Genomic DNA, 21173 nt, shown 5'->3' with positions numbered 1-21173 from the left:
CTGTTCAGACACTTGTCGTAATATATTCCAGCATAGTCCCACACATGATAGTGGTTAGAAGACTTCTTGAGCTGTTGACATATGGTAATATGTTACCACTGTTAAGCTTTAGTGATCTAACACATTTGTAATTTGGCATAAGTTCCATAATTTTAGATACAAACGAGTGCATTGAAGGACAACGGTTATCAGCAATGATTCTGTTAAGACCTTTAAAGGGAAACTAACAGTAGGATTACCCAGACTAACCTGATGGATGATAATGCAGAGGATGCTCATCACAATAGTTCTTTTATTTTTCACAAACATTAGGCCATTTAGGAGATGGACAAATCCCACCCTGCAGGTCGAGTAAGAACACCTCCTAATAAATATACAAAACCTTCCTCAGTAGTGACGTAGCTGCTATGTGCTGTGAAATCTTCTGGAAAGAGTTATTTATTAGGGGCTAGTGAAGACCCACAGGGCATTAACATACTACTTTGCATATTACTATTTTCATGCATATTACCTAAAAAAATAAAAAATAAACACACATGATTGGCATCTCCCACACTATCACCCAGAACCAGTAGTATGGGAGACCTTGTTGTCAGTTCCCTTTAACTGATATATCTGTTGTGTCTACACAACAGGCAGAAAGAGAATATGCTTAATATTTGTGATAATATTTCAAATAGACAAAGTTTTATTCTTCCATGGAAACAAAGTATGTTAGTTAAGGTGGAAATAAAATCCATAAGACCAATGGTAAAGCAGGGACTGGCGGCTGTAAAACAGATGCCAAAAAGTGTTTACGCTAGTGTGCATGCAGTAATTTTTCCGCCACGATGTCCCATCACTATATAACACCCATAATGAATTACGGGCATATACGGGTGCAAACGGGCAGTTACAAAATCCCATAGGCTGCAATGCAATTTAGTCACGGCCGTCAGGGGTTTTGCAACGGCCGGGTTTCGACGATATAGTGACGGAACTGGTGACGGAAGTTCCTAAACGGAACTATTTCATAGTGTGAAAGAGGCCTAATAGTGTTGATTGGTTTTATGACCAAAACCCTAGCATCTTCATAATAAAACATATTCTCACTTATTTTTTGGTTCTGAATGGCTCAGTACGTGCAGTATAGCACGCTCGGTTCAGAACACTTGGTGCGGGCGGCTGTGATCCTGACATCCCGCCACGCCACCTCCATTCATGTCTATGGGAGGAGGGTGGGGGCGTGACGGCCACTACGCCCCCTTCCATAGACATATATGGAGGAGGTGTGATGTGACATCACAAGGGGGGCGTGGTTTGATGTCACGAACATGGCCACCTGCACCAAGCGTTCTGAACAGAATGTTCAGAATGCTGGGTGCTGCATGGAGATCGCGAGGGTCCCAGTGGCCAGACCCCGGTGATCAGACATCTTATCCCCTATCCTTTAAATATGAGATAAGATGTCTAGGGGCAGAGTACCCCTTTAAGTGTATTTTTTCCAGGTGGATTTGAAGGCATGCTCAGAATTTTCAAATGCAATGTAAATGGTACAATCAATTTTAAATCCACAACAACACCTGCATGTAACAGATTTTGCATCAATTGTACACTGAAAAAACTTTAACGTTATTGATACAAGAAGAGCAAAAGAGATACAGGTGATATTTTACAAAGATGATATCCTTCATTTTCTGTCTATATAGCCAATATCAGTCAAGCGTGGAGCTTTACTTGAAGACAGCCACTGAGATAGAGCCACTTTTTTTTATTTATAAACTTACACAGCCATTTGTATTAATAGTGGAGCCTTACCTTTCCTCATTTAAGATAGAAAATGTTATGTTTTCACAGATTTTACATTTTATTAAAAAGGATGGAATGATGGTGCATACATAAAACAATAGACTTTCCGGCATTTATTCATTTTTATCTAGACCATTACGCCACCGGGCTGCCCATCAGATGTTCTTGTCGTAGGGAAGTTAGCCTCTTGTACCATTTCTCCTCTGCTTCTGCCTTTTCAATGTACAGCTGTCAAGAAAAAACACTGTTCATTACTATGTACTTAGAAGGCATTTCATGTGTAATGTTGGGGTATTCCACAAATCTAAAAATATAAATCAATACTTCTTGTTCTTCATTTGGTATGTATATATATCATATCTTTCCACCCCTACTAATGCACATTACCAATTGTTCTTGTGACCTAAGTACACTATTTGCTATAGCAGATATCTAAGACCTTATGTCTTCCAGGCATAGCGAGTTCATCTGACTTTCTTATAATGTGTATGGGTTCCTTAAAGGGGTACTCCGGTGGAAAACTTTTTTTTTTTTTTTAATAAACTGGTGCCAGAAAGCTAAACAGATTTGTAAATGTCTTCTATTAAAAAATCTTAATCCTTCCAGTACTTATTAGCTGCTGAATACTACAGAGGAAATTATTTTCTTTTTGGAACACAAAGCTCTCTGCTGACATCACGAGCACAGTGCTCTCTGCTGACATCTCTGTCCATTTTAGGAACTGTCCAGAGCAACATACGTTTGGTATGGGGATTGTCTCCTACTCTGGACAATGGACAGAGATGTCAGCAGAAAGCCCTGTGCTCGTGATGTCAGCAGAAAGCCCTGTGCACGTGATGTCAGCAGAAAGCCCTGTGCTCGTGATGTCAGCAGAAAGCCCTGTGCTCATGATGTCAGCAGAAAGCTCTGTGTTCTAAAAAGAAAATAATTTCCTCTTTAGTATTCAGCAGCTAATATGTACTGGAAGGATTAAGATTCTTTAATAGAAATCATTTACAATCTGTTTAACTTTCTGGCACTAGTTGATTAAAAAAAAAAAAAAAAAGTTTACCACCGGAGTACCCCTTTAAGACTTGAAGTTGCGGCAAGGAGTTTGATTTTCATGGTCACGTCTACAGGAATAATAATTGCAGGATACTGTAATGATAACGAGAACTGAGCAAAACCTGTATTTCACTAGTCAGCATGGTTTGGGCATTGTACATATAGAACCAAACACCAAATGATGGGCACAACCTTGAGAGCTCACAGCCATTGATTTGGGTAACAAATATAAGTGGTCCATGATAAGATTGCAATCACAATAAATGGAAGTCACATTGGATTGGTCCTTGTATTTCCATATTGTTTGGTTGCTATAATAGTAAGTATGCCATACATAAAAGAAAAATACTTTTTATTGCATACTTTTTTCAATACTTTGTGCACATATATGACTTAGGGGCACCCAGTACTCATACCCTGGGCTCTCCAACCCCTCCCTGAAGCACAAAGCAGGTGGCAGCCATTGTGGCAGAAATTAGGTTGCAAAGGAGAGTCTGTCTGACTAATCTAAACAAAATGATGCTAGATTGCCTGCAATGAATCCATGAGCAGGGCAGCATGGGTAGTAAGGGCAGGCTGACTGATCTTCCATTTTACCAGGACAGCTAACGACTATGTCATAGACCTCACTGACATCTCTGGCAATCTCAATGAATTTACCCCCACAAATATCCCCTCTACTATTGTTTCCTAGGGTGCAAGTCCCTTTCTTTTCCACATATTAGGCATCAAAATCTAAAATAGAAGAAAGATATAATCAGCTCCCCCCAGCTGATGGATTCAGTCAGTGTATATCTGTAGGGGAAGAGGTAAGGCTGGAGGCACGGAGGAATTCACCTGGGCCAAGTTCCAGTGGATGAAGTGTAACACGTAGATGAGGATGGCTCCCATTAAAATCTGTAAACTTTATTAGTAATATTAAAATCTGAATATCACGAAAGAAACAAAAAAAGTTCAGGGGAAAGATAAAAGTTCAAATGAAAATCCCACGCGTTTCGATCAGATCATGAGTAACAGAACATTCTTATATATCAGTATGAACAGGTGAAACGGGCGTGGTTCCGCCATGTCAACAAATAATATGCGAGTCCAAGATGTTAACCCTTACTGAATGTTAGATTCTGTGATTCAATAGCTATTAATAAAGCAAGGGGAATAGAGCCAGGGGAATTGTTGGTGCCTAACCAGAGGGTTACTACTTACAAAATAAAAATTGTGCTATAACCAAAAACAGGAGAAATAACAATAGTGTCCCTACATTTTCCACCCGTATACTACAGACTTTGAAAACATATGTAATATTATATTGAAACATATACTGATTCTGGAAACTGAGGAAACTACCGTATTTTTCGCCCTATAGGACGCACCAGCATATAAGACGCACCCAATTTTAAAGGTGCAAAACCTAGAAAAAAAAGATTCTGAACCCAACAGTGATCTTCAACCTGCGGACCTCCAGATGTTGCAAAACTACAACTCACAGCATGCCCGGACAGCCAATGGCTGTCCGGGCATGCTGGGAGTTGTAGTTTTGCAACATCTGGAGGTCCGCAGGTTGAAGGCCACTGGATAGGAGGTAATACTCACATGTCCCCGCCGCTCCGGACCCGTCACCGCTGCCCTGGATGTTGCTCCATCGCTTTCGCCGCCTCCCCGGGATGTCCCCGACGCTCCGGACGTCTTCTTCCTTGGGATCCACGCTCTCCGTCGCCGTCATCACGTCGCTACGCACGCCGCTCCTATTGGATGACGGGACAGCGTGCGCGACAACGTGATGACGTTGAAGGAGAGCGCCGCCATGCAGGGGATCCCGGCACAGAGCAGACACCGAGGAAGCAGGTAAGGTCCCTCCAAGGTGTCCTGTAAGCTGTTCGGGACGTCGCGATTTCACCGTGGCGGTCCCGAACAGCCCGACTGAGCAGCCGGGTTACTGTCCCTTTCACTTCAGACGCGATGGTCAGCTTTGATCGCCGCGTCTGAAGGGTTAATACAGGGCATCACCGCAATCGGTGATGTCCTGTATTAGCCGCGGGTCCCGGCCCCTTGATGGCCGCAGGGACCGACCCGATAGGTGTGTATTCCCCGTATAAGACGCACCAACTTTTCCCACCTCCAGTTTTGGGGAAGAAAAAATGCGTCTTATACGGCGAAAAATACGGTATGTCTAACATACAGAAACAAGGAATACGTATTATCCCCAAAAAGGCACGTAGTCTACAAAATCAACTTTCCCCTAGTGATTTTTGTGTGAACAAAGACAAAAGAAACTGGTTAATATCCAGGGGCAACTATAAATGTGGTCATTCAAAATGCGGTCTATGTAAATTTATGGTTAATTTCCCTACATTCCAATCCATGAGTTAAAAAAAAACTTTTCACATAAAAAATGTCATCAACTGTCAATCTACTCATATCATTTACTGCGCAACCTGTAAAACATGTGAAATGCAATACATAAGGTGTATCACCAGGAAATTCTAAACTTGATTTTCAGAACATTTGAACATACCGGACAATGAGAACACTTACAGTAGATCCATGTTCGGATTAACCAAGCATTTCCCCGAGAGACATCCAAAGTATGCCCTCCCAGGCATGAAGGTGATTGGAATAGAGACGTATGCACACGGGAAGCATATTGAATACCAGATACCCAAATGGTTTGAATTACCGCAATGATCTTTCATATATATATATATATATATATATATATATATATATATATATATATTAATGATTTGTGTGTTTCACCTGTACAATGATTGTATTCACTGTTGCATTATTAATAGCTATTGAATGACGGAATCTAACATTCATACTAGTAAGGGTTAAGATCTTGGAATCACATGATTTGCTGACGTGGCGGAACCACGCTCGTTTCACCTGTTTATACTGGTATATGCAGAGTGCTCTGTTACTCACAAAGTTGTAGCCATGATTAAGATCAGTAATCAAATTGAAACGTGTGGGGATTTCAACTGAACTTTTATCTTTCCCCTGTACTTTTATTTGGTCTCTTTCGTGATATAGAGATTTTAAAGAAAATTTACTTCTATTAAAAAATCTTAATCCTTCCAATAATTATCAGCTGCTAAAGTTGAGTTGCTCTTTTCTGTCTGGCAACAGTGCTCTCTGCTGACATCTCTGCTTGTCTCGGGAACTGCACAGAGTAGAAGAGGTTTGCTATGGGGATTTGCTTCTACTCTGGACAGTTCCCGAAACAGGTGTCATCAGAGAGCACTTAGACAGAAAAGAACAACTCAACTTCAGCAGCTCATAAGTACTGAAAGGATTAAGATTTTTTAATAGAAGTCATTTACAAATCTGTTTAACTTTCTGGAGCCAGTTAATATATGAAAAAAAGTTTTTTCCTGGATAACCCCTTTAATGTCACTAAAAAGTTTACAGATTTTAATGGGAGCCTGAGACATCGTCATCTACGTGTTACACATTAAAATCTAAAGCCTTACTCTAGAGCCATAGTACAATATGATGCAATACGTCACCATGGGGGTTGTGGGAAAATACATAGGGAGATCTTCTTTATTTCACTTTATTTCTCCTCTGATGTAATTTCGCACCCTTAAAACCATCCTTATTAGATTTCTGAAAGGTTAGCTTTTGTTGTTGTGTCTGGTGAGATTATAAACTGCAACAGTGTGGTCTGGTTAGACACAGAGGGGCTATACTGTCACCAGCAGGATTGAAGACCTAACAAAGGAGGACTGCAGACATAGAACACATCCCCTATCCACAGGATAGGAGATAAGAGTCTTATAGCGGGGGGTCCGACCGATGAAACCCCCGCGATCTCCTGTACGGGGCCCAGACTCACACCCCTTCCATGTATCTCTATGGGAGAGGCGGAGATGCAGAGTTTGTGCAGCATCCCTGCCTCTCCCATAGAGCTGAATGGAGGGGCATGTCTGTCAGCCTCTAATGAGGGATCGACGACACGAGCATTAGCGGCATCAATGCCGGGGCCCTGTATGGGAGAATGCGGGGGGGTGGGGTCGGGGGGGTACCCAGCGGTGGGACCCATGCAATCAGACACTTATCTTAGGGGATAAGTGTTCTATATGGCTGCAGTACTCCTTCAATCCAGCCATGTGCATACACCGTATATTACACATTTGTTCAGTATAAGATAGCCTAAATATAAAAAAAAAAATAAAAAAAAAATGTTGGCGTCTTGGCAATCATATGAAAATATTATATGAACAGAGAACTTACATTTGGGTGTGCAATGGAGTTATCATCCAGATATTTGATAGCAGTCGGCATAGTACTAACGTCTGCTTCTTTTTCATCCCCAAATAAATCCAACGTTCCCATACCTAATATGGCCGATTCATGCTTGCTGTCGCCAGTTTCTGTTGACTGAAAATACCATAAAACTTACATATATATATATATAACTGCTTGAGAAAGGTATAAATAAGTCCAACCAGAATCAGTTCTGAAAACTCTTGTGATGATCCAAGTCGAGGGTTGATGACTTTTGAGAGACCAAGTAAGGCTAGGTTCACACTGTGGAATTTCTGGGCAGAATTTCTGCCGGAGATCAAGCCGGCGGCACTAGGACCGCGTAGACTGCATTGCCGTCCCAATAGATGTCAATGTATTTCTGAGCAGATCTCCCAAAAGTTTCACCCAGAAATGCATTGCCGTCTATGGGGATGGCAATGCAGTTTGTGCGGTCTTAGTGCCGCCGGCTAAATCTGCGGCAGAAATTCTGCCCAGAGATTCCGTAGTGTGAACCCAGCCTAATAAGAACCTTTACCCTACATCAACAGGAAACACTCAAAGACTGGAAATCAGTTCCACATGTCTAGCTGCGTTGGTGACATGACTTCTGTGCAGTGGCGTAGCGAGGAGCCCCGCAGCCCCCCCATCTAGGTAGGGTCCCCCAGCCAGCCCGAATATAAACCCCCCTTATTTTTCGGGTTCTCAAAGCCACCCTCCACCCCCAACGGATTGCCCCCCCTCCGGGACACTGCAGTGGGAACAATAGCACAGATTCCCCCCTGGAACTTACTGGATGCTGTAGGACCTGTGGGTTAAGGACCTGTGATGATGTCATTATCATGTGACCAGGTGGAGCCATTCAGGATGGTTGTTGAAGGACCTGATGACTTGTGTGTGCAGAAATCTGCACCTCTGTGTCACCAAAGCAGTAAGGAGATTACATGAGGAGGGGGTTTGTTACACTGTGTCACCAAAGCAGTAAGGTGATTACATGAGGAGGGGGTTTGTTACACTGTGTCACCAAAGCAGTAAGGAGATTACATGGGGAGAGGGTTTGTTACAGTGTGTCACCCAAGTAGTAAGGTGATTACATGAGGAGGAGGTTTGTTACAGTGTGTCACCCCAGTAGTAAGGAGATTACATGAGGAGGAGGTTTGTTACAGTGTGTCACCCCGGTAGTTATGATATTACACGAGGAGAGGGTTTGTTACAGTATGTCACCCCAGTAGTAAGGAGATTACATGAGGAGGAGGTTTGTTACAGTGTGTCACCCCGGTAGTTATGATATTACACGAGGAGAGGGTTTGTTACAGTATGTCACCCCAGTAGTAAGGAGATTACGTGAGGAGGAGGTTTGTTACAGTGCGTCACCCCAGTAGTAATGATATTACATGAGGAGAGGGTTTGTTACAGTGTGTCACCCCAGTAGTAATAATATTACATGAGGAGAGGGTTTGTTACAGTGCATCACCCTAGTAGTAAGGTGATTACATGAGAAGGAGTTTGTTACAGTGTGTCACTGCAGTAGTAAGGAGATTACATGAGGGTTTGTTACAGTGTGTCAACCCAGTATCAATGATATTACATGAGGAGAGGGTTTGTTACAGTGTGTCACCCCAGTAGTAAGGAGATTACATGAGGAGGAGGTTTGTTACAGTGTGTCACCCCGGTAGTTATGATATTACACGAGGAGAGGGTTTGTTACAGTAGGTCACCCCAGTAGTAAGGAGATTACGTGAGGAGGAGGTTTGTTACAGTGCGTCACCCCAGTAGTAATGATATTACATGAGGAGGGGGTTTGTTACAGTATGTCACCCCAGTAGTAAGGTGATTAAATGAGGAGAAGGTTTGTTACAGTACTTCACCCGAGTAGTAAGGAGATTACATGAGGAGGGTGTTTGTTACAGTGTGTCACCCCAGTAGTAAGGAGATTACATGAGGGTTTGTTACAGTGTGTCACCCCAGTAGTAATGATATTACATGAGGAGAGGGTTTGTTACAGTGTGTCACCCCAGTAGTAATAATATTACATGAGGAGAGGGTTTGTTACAGTGCATCACCCTAGTAGTAAGGTGATTACATGAGAAGGAGTTTGTTACAGTGTGTCACTGCAGTAGTAAGGAGATTACATGAGGGTTTGTTACAGTGTGTCAACCCAGTATCAATGATATTACATGAGGAGAGGGTTTGTTACAGTGTGTCACCCTAGTAGTAAGGTGATTACATGAGAAGGAGGTTTGTTACAGTGTGTAACAGAAATGTAGACTAAAACTTAGCATTTAATTAGTACTATTAAAATTGTCCTCTCAAAACTGGACACCCAGAACACAACACACGTGTACAAAACCAAACACAAATAAAGATAAAGTGATATTAAAGGCTTGCTCCAAAGTACACGCGGCAAACAGTTGCCAGAGTGAAGGCAATGAAAATTATGATAGCATGATACAAAGATACATGGATCAGTCTCACTATCTCTCGCCCTAGCCCCGTGACTCGGGAGGGGATGCAGGGTGGGACAACAGGTATAGTTGGCAGGGGTGCCTATTATACTACTGCGCTATCCCTAGATAGCCTACTCCTAGGCGGAGTTGTCGCCCTAAAAAGGACAGCCCCGCACTGGAACCTCCCCTGCTGTGCTACCAAGCCCTGCTGCACACTAACTCACTGGCTATCCAAAGATAGGCTAACTCTCTGTGGGCACAATACACTATTAGTCTTATATACTGGCAGACTGTGTATACCTTGTGTATGAGTCATATACACAAATGTATTGTGCACAGAAAAAACCTCTGATAAATGTCCGCTAAATAACCCTGTGAAAAAATATCCCCCTTTAACTGTGTATTGCAGATGCCGTACAATATGCAAATATAATCACAGAGGGATATGGTCAATAGTTTAAAGCAACAGCATAAAGTAAACCTATATACAAAGAGAGAAAAAAACAGGGAGACAGAGGACAGCGCCTCGTGTATTATCCTTGACACCAGCAGTCCAAAACAGTACTCTAGGGGCGTAGACTCTATAGAGTGTTCGCTCACCAGATGTTAGAAAAAATAAGCGTATAGACCTCTTAAGGGTTACTCAAGTTGAGTGTGTGGGTAAAGGAAAGCTGCAAGCCCGAGGTCCGGATGGAGGAGGAAGGAGTCTTCTCCCATAAATGTGTAGACAGGAAAACCGGAAAAAAGGACCCAATAAGGCGCTGCTCCCGACCAAAAACAGGCTGTACAAGGTAGTAGACGGAAAGTGCCAAAGGCACTGTATTTATTTCATCCAATAACGCGTTTCTGAGGGAATCTCCTCCTTCATCAGATGCCAATCTGATGAAGGAGGCGATACCCTCGGAAACGCGTTAATGGATGAAATAAATACAGTGCCTTTGGCACTTTCCGTCTACTACCTTGTACTGCCTGTTTTTGGTCGGAAGCAGCGCCTTATTGGGTCCTTTTTTCCTGTTTTCCTGTCTACAGCATAAAGTAAGGCAGGAATACAGACAACAGTTACATGCATTCAGGAAAACCAGAACATATTAAGCATATATCATGAGAGTATAAGAAAGGCTGATACTTATGAATTATGATGTCAGTGGTAGTGAAATTCTCGATTTGACGTGTTTCCTATATCCATATCATCAGGAGACAGATGAGGATACCCGATACTGAGCACGCCATCACAGGATGTACACTGCTCTGGATGTAGCAGAGGTCTCTGGTGTGGCTAAATACCAGCTGAACCGCACTCCACACACCAGCTGCGGTCCGCCTTGGAACGCAAAGCCGTGTCAGGCTGGGTTCACATCAGGTTTTCCCCAATACGGGAGTGCATACGGCAGGGGAGAGCTAAAAACTAGCGCTCCCGTATCCCTGCGTATGCGGTCCCGTATGTAATTCAATTCAATGAGCCGACCAGAGTGAACTGTGCGCTATTCCATGTGTGTAGCAAAGGAAAAGAATGTTATCCGCACTCACCAGCGGGATCAATAATAGCTGCTCCTAAATGGCCATCACAGCGGGACCGGGACTGCAGAGACGTTCAGTGCGCTCAGAGGCTACAACCGGTTATTTCGCGGATTAGCGCTTCATCCGGCCTCGAAAGGAGGCCGGATGAAGCGCTAATGCGCGAAATAACCAGTTGTAGCCTCTGAACGCACTGAATGTCTCTGCAGTCCCGGTCCGGCTGTGATGTCCATTTAGGAGCAGCTTTTATCGATCCCGGCGGTGAGTGCGGATAACATTCTTTTCCTTTGCTACACACGTTGAGTTAAGTTGTCCTATGCATTCGTTCCAGCACCTCCACCCTGCTTATTTGTTGGTCTCACTTTTTGCTACACTGACATTGTTATCTCCTGAGAAGCTAGATGCATCTGGTGCCTTCCTCACTCCTCTATCCACACTTGTGCGCTATTCCATACCTCCTTTCTATACAGTCATGGCCGTAAATGTTGGCACCCCTGAATTGAGTATTTCTCACAGAAAAGGATTGCAGTGACACATGTTTTGCTATATACATGTTTATTCACTTTGTGTGTATTGGAACAAAACCAAAAAAGGGAGGAAAAAAAAGCAAATTGAACATAATGTCACACCAAACTCCAAAAATGGGCTGGACAAAATTATTGGCACCCTTAACTTAATATTTGGTTGCAAACCCATTGGAAAAAAATTACTGAAATCCGTTGCTTCCTATAACTATCAATATGCTTCTTGCACCTCCAAGCCGGAATGTTGGACCACTCTTCCTTTGCAAACTGATCCAGGTCTCTCTTACTGGAAGGTCTCTCCACGGGTGTTCAATGGGATTTAGATCTGGACTCATTGCTGGCCACTTCAGAACTCTCCAGCGCTTTGTTGCCATCCATTTCTGGGTGCTTTTTGATGTATGTAAAAAAGAAGAGTACTCAGTCCTCAGCACAACCACTCAAAAAGATTGTACGGTGGATGTGTGATATAACATATGTTTGGGGTCATTGTCCTGCTGGAAGACCCAAGATCTTGGATGCAAACCCAGCTTTCTGACACTGGGCTGTACAGTGCGACCCAAAATCAGCTGGTAATCCTCAGATTTCATGATGCCTTGCACACATTCAAGGCACCCAGTGCCAGAGGCAGCAAAACAATCCCAAAACATCATTGAACCTCCATCATATTTCACTGTAGGTACTCTGTTCATTTCTTTGTAGGCCTCATTCCGTTTTCGGTAAACAGTAGAATGATGGGCTTTACCAAAAAGCTGTATCTTGGTCTCATCTGTCCACAAGATGTTTTCCCAGAAGGATTTTGGCTTATTCAAGTTCATTTTGGCAAAATGTAGTTTAATTTAATTTAAATGTCGACTGATAGTTCGCGCTGACGCTGATGCTCCCTGAGCCTGCAGGACAGCTGGAATATCTTTGGAACTTGTTTGGGGCTGCTTATCCACCATCCGGGCTATCCTGCATTGACACCTTTCATCAATTTTTCTCTGCCGTCCATGCCCAGGGAGATTAGCTACAGTGCCATGGGTTGCAAACTTCTTGACAATGTTGCGCACTGTGGACAAGGGCAAATCTAGATCTCTGGAGATGGACTTGTAACCTTGAGATTGTTGATATTTTTCCACAATTTTGGTTCTCATGTCCTCAGACAGCTCTCTTGTCTTTCTGTTGTCCATGCTTAGTGTGGCACACAGACACACAATGCAAAGACTAAGTGAACTTCTCTCCTTTTAAACTGCTTTTATGTGTGATTTTTATATTGCCCAATGCGAGTTTACTTTCCCCAGGTGAGTTTAAAGGAGCATCACATGCTTGAAACAATCTTATTTTTCCACAATTTTGAAAGGGTGTCAATAATTTTGACCAGCCCATTTTTGGAGTTTGATGTGAAAAATTTCAGGGGGGCCAACATTTACGGCCATCTGTATATTGTACACTACAGTGATACTTAACACCTTAATGACTCGTATTTTCACTTTCTTTTTTCCTTCCTCACCTTTTAAAAATCATAACACTTTCAGTTTTTCACCTACAGACCAATATGAGGGCTTGTTTTATGCGCTAAAAAATTTACTTTGTAATGACATTAGTAATTTTACCAAAAAATTTATGGCGAAACAAAACAAAAATTATTTGTGGGACAAAATCGAAAAAAAAAACTGCCATTTAGTAAATTTTTGGGGCCTCCGTTTCTACCCAGTGCACTTTTCGGTAAAAATAACACATCAGATTTATTCTGTAGGTCCATACGATTAAAATGATACCCAAAGTTGATCGCCGTGTCGAAAATGAACGTAAAAGCCCTGAACTCAATGATGAAATGAAAACCCTGAACTCGATGACAAGGTGTGCACCAATACACTTGCCCATAGAATATCTGGAATAACACTTATTTTGTCTTTGATATGACTATATAAGCAAGCAGCTGAGAAAGTAAAATAACTAACCCATGTAACGTCAGACATGACAAATAAAGATGGTGTCATCCCACATGTCCCTTTACCTGCAGGTATTCGAGGAAAGTTCAGTAGTAAATGAGAAGGAGCCTATTTGCTATAATTGTATGGATTCTGCCTCTAATTAAAAGTGACCACCTCTCGTACAAGAGCTGTAATTATGTTTAGAAGTACGCCTCAAAATGGATACAATGGTGTCACGACAGGAACACTAATCTATAGCTGGTCTGCCCATTATAGATTATGTGTCCATCCAGACGTCAGTCTTGAGGATGAAGCTGTCCAAGTACATTTATGTGAGGGACAGTGGGTTGATGATCTATTTCCACCAAAATGAATCATTTCTCATTAGGCAGCCACAACCACTACTTCATGCATAGTATTTGGAGACCTGCCATTTTATAATAATCATTTGCTACAATGAATGGTAACAAGTTTTATGTTTTATTTCTCTACTATAACTGGCTGTGTCACTGAGAGACATACAGACTTTAATGGTAGAGTACAGTCCATGCATTACTTAGTTGATGACAGTAAACAGAAGGATGTGTAATCTGCCTGTTACTGAATTACATTCATTTTCAGCCAATCCTTTCTGAGAGCAGATGATGGAATCCCTGATTCCCGTCTCCTTATGGAGGCCTAGATGCTTCACGTATCTTATGTTTATTCTAATCTCTACGACAGCCTCATTATACCAATGAAGTAAGGTCCATCCATCAATACGGGGATAGGATCTCCTCTCCCATCTACTATCTACCATTTCACTCATTAAAGGGGTACTCCGGCGCTTAGACATCTTATCCACTATCCAAAGTATAGGGGATAAGATGCCTGATCGCGGGGGTCCCGCCGCTGGGGACCCCCATGATCTTCCACGCCGCACCCAGTTAGAATCAGTCCCCGGAGCGTGTTCGCTCCGGGTCTGATTACTGGCGATCACTGGGACGGAGCATGGTGACGCTGTCACGCCCCTCCAATAGACTTGCATTGAGGGGGCGGAGCATGACGTCACACGGGGTGGAGCCGTGGCGTCACTATGCTCCGTCCTCGTGGTCAAGATGGACTCAGCCTGAGGACCTCCAGCGGTTCCGGAAGCCGCTAAAGGTGGGTGCTGCATGGTAGATCTCGGGGGTCCCGAGCGGCGGGACCCACGCCACCTGAAATCTTATCCCCTATCCTTTGGATAGGGGATAAGATGTCTAGGGGCGGAGTACCCCTTTAAGGAAGAATTTCAGAGCAGGAAGTACACTTCACGATTCTATGGAACCGACATGTAATGCAGTTTTCATTATTACAAGGACACTGCACCTACATTTGACAACAAAGTACCTTCAACTTGGATTTCCTTTTAAAGTTAAAGGGGTACTCCCGTGGAAAACTTTTTTTTTTTTTAAATCAACTGGTGCCAGAAAGTTAAACAGATGTGTAAATTACTTCAATTAAAAAATCTTAATCCTTCCAGTACTTTTTAGGGGCTGTATACTACAGAGGAAATGCTTTACTTTTTGGATTTCTCTGATGTCATGACCACAGTGCTCTCTGCTGACCTCTGCTGTCCATTTTAGGAACTGTCCAGAGCAGGAGAAAATCCCCATAGCAAACATATGCTGCTCAGGCCAGTTCCTAAAATGGACAGCAGAGGTCAGCAGAGAGCACTGTGGTCATGACATCAGAGAAATCTAAAAAGTAAAGTATTTCCTCTGTAGTATACAGCCCCTAAAAAGTGGAAGGATTAAGATTTTTTAATAGAAGTAATTTACAAATCTGTTTAACTTTCAGGCACCAGTTGATTTAAATAAAAAAAAGTTTTCCATGGGAGTACCCCTTTAAGCTTCATCTTCATGTAACATTGCCTACAGATTATGTGGTAAATCTTCATTGTCTTTTTGCTGTTTTTGTTAGTTTTTAGTTTGTTATTTACTGTAGTCAGTGAAGAAAACATAGATATACTAAAATGGTCAAATTCTTAGATAGTGTAAACTTAGGCTAGACGGTCCTAGGCTGGTTTGACATGGGTGTATTGACCTGAACTGACAGGCACAAGGTATTGCGTCCTAAACCATGCCACTTTTACAAAAGCCACCACACTTTTGCTGAGTCCATAACATTATTATTACATTGAGTGTGAAAATGTCTAATGTTTTTAAAACATATAATTAATGTAGCACAAGTTATTGAAATTATAAGTAAAATTGGTTTTGCCAAAATTTTGGCACATGTCCAATAGCAAATCTGCCTAATAGTTGCTATATGGAAACTATCAATATTTTTTACTCTACTGATAGAAGTAAATAGGTAAGAAAGTAAAGTTCAGATTTTTAGCCACATTTTCTGACATCGTCCATAATTTTTTAAAAATCTTTAACACTTGATACATAAACCTACACACAGCAGATGTGTATATATTTTTTGGAAAAAAGAGTCAGTATAACTTGTAACTAGAGCTTAACAGAAAATCTACAGAGACTTGTTGGGTCCAATTTGGCAAGCCAGTTTTGTTTTGCATTTCGATCTTGATTCAGAAGAGCCCCAACTGCAATTGCTCATACAAAGCATAAACAGGAGCAGGGACTCTTGTCAACTGCCTAGCCCAGCGAATATATATATATATATATATATATATATATATATATATATATATATATATATGGAATGGAAACTGTTGTTGATGCTTGCAGCATTGCTGCTTACCTTCAGGCCAATCATAGAACATTCAGATTGTAAGAAATCATTTTTTTTTGTGAAATACAAACCAAATCTGATCTGTGCCAAACCAAATCACTTATCTCTACTTGTACCTTGCGCTCAGTGGGTGGTCTCACTTTACTCTCAGTGATTGACAGGCTCCTCTATGTGAGTAAGCATACAAACATGCCCATCAGTTACTGGTTAATCCCACCCTCTGGACTCCTAAGGCCAGAATGAACAGAAATTTCAGTCAACAAGCTTTACATTTACTGAATCTTTTCCCATGATCCTATACAACAATGAGCTCCGCTCCTTCTGCTCTACAGAATGATGTTTTTAGCATTGTATAGTGTTTTCATAGTTAAAGACTTCCTTAAAGATCATTAAATGTATTTTGACTTTAGCAACCTAGTGGTTATGTAAGTCACAACAGTATTACAGTAAAATGTCACATACTGTAATGTTTAATGTTAGTTTAGTTGTAATGCCCACTGGGATTTCTAGCTCCACAGCAGCCACATTTCTATAAGGAAACTTAAAGGAGAAATCCGGCAGAAATAAACTAACCCCTATCCACAGATACGAGGGCTGGGACCCCCCACGTTCACCAGGACAGGACCCGGCACACAGTGCCTGCAGCACCCGCTCCATTTAGTTCTATGGGAGCGCGTGCTGAAGGAACCAGCGGTTCGACTCCCCCGCGATCAGCTACTTAACCCCTAACTTATGGAGTTCTTTTAAGTGGGGACATGTTTGTTCAGCGTTCTTGTATATATTAGCAGCCCAAACCTTTTAGCATATTCAGCAGGCTGCAATAGTCTGGATGACCACTTAAATACATAAATATGTATATCTAGATAGTACTCAAATGGGTGTCAGAGAAAGTTCTATTTGCTGTATTTGTCACTTTCAATTTTACAACAAAAAAAAGACAATTCAGAACCCTTAAGTCTTTTTTTGTTTTGTTTTAAGATCACTTTCAAGAACAGTGTCTATTGCTGTAACCATCCATTGCAGGGATTGTGCCAGTGCCATAGTCTTCTCTATGGAGATAGAAAAACCAGTATAAAATGCATAGAAGCTTCCGTGAAGGCACGTACAGCTTCTAGCAGCTTGAAATAAATATATAAACAAACATTATTAAGTTGTGGTGCTTAAATATACACCATGTAAAGCATATTAAAAGTCTTGAAATACAACCGTGCTGAGCATGAATTATGCCCATAAATCAGTTTAAAATGGTTGCTGCTCATTTTCACAGGGCAGAAATGTGAATAAAGATCTCGTCGAGCAGTGTGTGCTAAATAAATTCTGCTGTGACCTTCAGGGCTGTCATAAAGCATGATTCTCAATGAAGTATGTTGGGCAAGAAAGGCTGCGCTCATAAACTGCCCGATCTCCAGACATGTACGGCAGGCTGAGAGAATTGACAAACTCATTTCAGGCTGCGTTTAGCCCTCCACCCCTTTGTCAATTACTTTGGAGATGATGGGTTGCTGAGAATATAGTTTCGCTCCCTTCTTTGCAGTTCCGTATAATAAATATGTTTAACCGTTTCAGCACAGAATTTAATGGCCATTGGTTGCACAGTTTTTGGCTCTTTATGGCTTAAATTATGGGCTGCCTATCCCAATGCTGCTTTAATTCTCTGGTCTGCATTGTCTGCAGGGTTTTCATTCCACAAATCAACTACTATGTCTATACCACCTCTGCTGCTTTGGTTTTTAAGCCTTTATCTGAACAAGCCTACAAGAGACTTAAAATAAACTGGGCATTCTGAATTGACTTACTGGACATGATAACGTCTTATGGTCCGCAGATAATTATATATGTGCCAATATGTATATTGTGATAGAATAGAGTGCAAACGGAAACTGCTGCTTCTGGTCGTCATCTCGGACAAATTACTACTGTACACAGGTGTCATATACAGTGTATAGATACTAACAGGAGTCTAACTGGCTAGATGTCAAATGATATGACAAGTAGGTCTATGGTACCATCACAGGTACCTCAATCATGTTATGTCAATATACATATATAGCAATAGCAACCAGTAAAGAAAACACCATCCTGATTTAAACAGACTTGTACTGTTCTAAAGCTGGACTTGAATCCTTATGTATATTCTGTAATGCAGAGCTGTATGGTACAACTTACAGTGAATGCTTACACCACTTTTTTGTCCCTTATGTGAGTGTAAGAAGGCACTGTTCATACCGCCAGCATGGTTTCCATTTTAAAGTGGTATTCCAGGCCAAAACTTTTTTTTTATATATCAACTGGCTCCAGAAAGTGAAACAGATTTGTAGTTACTTCGATTAAAAAATCTTAATCCTTGCAATAGTTATTAGCTTCTGAAGTTGACTTTCTGATGACTCACGTCCCGGCTTCTGAAGTTTTCTGCCTAACTGCTCAATGATGATGTCACGTCCCGGGAGCTGTGCATGATGGGAGAATATCCCCATAGGAGCTGCACAGCTCCCGGGATGTGACATCATCATTGAGCAGTTAGGCAGAAAACTTCAGAAGCTAATAACTATTGGAAGGATTAAGATTTTTTTATAGAAATAATTTACAAATCTGTTTAACTTTCTGGAGCCAGTTTATATATATATAAAAAAAAGTCTTTGCCTGGAATACCCCTTTAATAGAAACCTTGACAGCAGTGCGGGACCCATGAAATGATGGACACCAATGGCACCCAATGGACTCCACTGACATATAATGGAGTTCTAGTGAGCCGTGATTTTGATGGAAAAAAATAGTGCTGCATGCTGCTGTATTATTCCTATTAAATCTGACAGAACTACCTATGTGTGAACACATGTTTAAAGGAGTAATCTGGAAATTTAACACTGAAGGTCTATCTTCAGGCTAGACCATGGATGGTTGATGGGTGGAGGTGGGTAGAGCCAAGACTGTTTAAAAGAACAAAAGGGTAGCCCACTCAAACAATTATGGCCTATCCTGAGGATTGTTACAAGTCTTGAAGAAACCCTTTTTAATTATCATCAATGATATTTTGTTTTATAGTTGCTTGTAAGCCACTCATTTTACAAAGTAAAACATAGAAAAAGCAGATGCATCCATTGTATGCACATGACATATAGCTGCTAAGCCAATAAATGCAAATTTAGTAGGTTCATACCAGAAGCATGCTATGAACACATACACACACAAAGCAGTCATACCATTTTATACACCCTATAGCAGTGGTCTTCAACCTGCGGACCTCCAGATGTTGCAAAACTACAACTCCCAGCATGCCCGGACAGCCAACGGCTGTCCGGGCATGCTGGGAGTTGTAGTTTTGCAACATCTGGAGGTCCGCAGGTTGGAGACCACTGCCCTATAGTTTCATAAGAACAAGACATAACTGGTCATACTTATTATGCAGGTGTTTAGAGGTGCTGTGTTCAGACCTCTAGAGGAACTGTAATGGCGGTCATTTGGATTTACACTAGCTTTGACTGTGACTCCATGAAGTGTTTTACTGGAGACTCCTTTAAAGTTTTACCTTTAAAGGGGTACTCCACCCCTAGACATCTTATTCCCTATTCAAAGGGGGTCTCAGTAGCCACCCCCGCCGTGATCAGACATCTTATCACCTATCCTTTGGATAGGAGAAAAGATGTCTAGGGAATAAGATGTCTAGGGGCGGAACCACTTTAAAGGGGTACTTTGGAGCGAACTTTTTTTTTCAAATTAACTGCTGCCAGAAAATTACTTCTATTTTAAAATCCAAATCCTTCCAGTACTTATCAGCTACTGTATGCTTCAGAAAAGGTTATGATGTTCTTTCCAGTCTGACCACAGTGCTCTCTGCTGCCACTTCTGTCCGTGTCAGGAACTGTCCAGAGCAGGAGCGATTCCCCATAGCAAACCTCTCCTGCTCCAGATAGTTCCTGGCATGTACATAGGTGAAAGCAGAGAGCACTGTGGTAAGAATGGAAAGAACTACACAACTTCCTCTGTAGCATACAGCAGCTGGAAGGATTAAGATTTTGAAATCTGTATAATTTTCTGCCTCTAGTTGATTTGAAACTCATTTAGGAATGCAAGCTAAAGCTTAAGTCAAGTGTTATACTAGAATATGTATCAGAACAAGCTGAAATAAAGTCCAACTTACCACTTTGGCATCCCGACTTGATCTGAATGCTTGTGGCACAAAGGAATCACTTTCAATGGCCTCAATCTCCTTCACACGTTTAACTTGATCAAACAGCAGCGCATGGTCTGAAACATAAAATGTGTCAGAGATTTAACAAAAACCTTGTATAAAATACCCTGAAACATAGAGTTTGTATGTACAATAGGTCATGATAAAATGGATGAAAATATTGTTCATCCAGAGGAAATTTACACATAGTTTTTCCAAAGTTGTGCACCGGCACCTTATTTTCATGGACCAAAAATAGGAATATAGGGGGAGATTTATCATTGCTTTTAGAGCATTTTTTTGCCTATGTTTTGGCACAGTTCAGGCGCAACTGTGTTCAGTTCTTTTTCACCATGCAGTGGTCACGTATTTATCATTTGCAACTTTTGTCAAAAGTTGCTATTTTGTGCGCAAAGGAATTTTTTTTTAGGCGCAAAGCTACACCACGTACCAGTAGGCATGAGAATCACTTCTACCTTCTACAATTCAACCTTTATCTCTTGTGGACGACAGTGTCCCACTCCCCTTCTATGACACTCGCTCAGTGTGTCATAGCTGGGTGGTCCTGGCGGCTATCTGCCACCAGGACCCATCTCTAATGCCAGACATCACTGATCATGATAATGCCCGGCTTTAACCCCTTAGACACCGCAATCTAATTGATTGTAGCATCTTAAGTGCAAGTAAAAATGTCCCGGCAGCTCTGTGAAAGAAAGTAAAAACACCTAACCTCCCAAATTCAGGACCTGGGAAAGTGTCTACTTCCCTCCCTCACAAGCGTCTAGAAAAAGTGTATGTGGAAGAG

The 21173-nt window shown here is 41.7% G+C and overlaps 1 protein-coding gene across 3 annotated transcripts in view; it reads right to left on the bottom strand.

Moving 5' to 3' along the window:
• RSRC1 (arginine and serine rich coiled-coil 1) overlaps positions 1-21173 on the bottom strand; it is a 378613-nt gene that overhangs the window by 418 nt on the left and 357022 nt on the right. For 2 of the 3 annotated variants that reach the window (XM_056565034.1, XM_056565033.1), the window contains exons 8-10: positions 20339-20445; positions 7069-7215; positions 1-2016 (exon numbers count right to left, since the gene is read on the bottom strand). The exon at positions 1-2016 is cut by the window's left edge and continues 416 nt beyond it. In XM_056565034.1, the coding sequence (XP_056421009.1) occupies positions 1924-2016; positions 7069-7215; positions 20339-20445 (347 nt within the window). In that variant the 3' untranslated portion in view covers positions 1-1923. The remainder of the gene's footprint in view (positions 2017-7068; positions 7216-20338; positions 20446-21173) is intronic. The other variant, XM_056565036.1, reaches the window with a different exon arrangement.

This window comes from Hyla sarda, chromosome 3 (genome assembly GCF_029499605.1).
Source record: "Hyla sarda isolate aHylSar1 chromosome 3, aHylSar1.hap1, whole genome shotgun sequence".
Taxonomy (NCBI): Eukaryota; Metazoa; Chordata; class Amphibia; order Anura; family Hylidae; genus Hyla; species Hyla sarda.
Note: the sequence above shows the minus strand (reverse complement) of the source record. Positions and strands in the feature narration are given on the sequence as shown.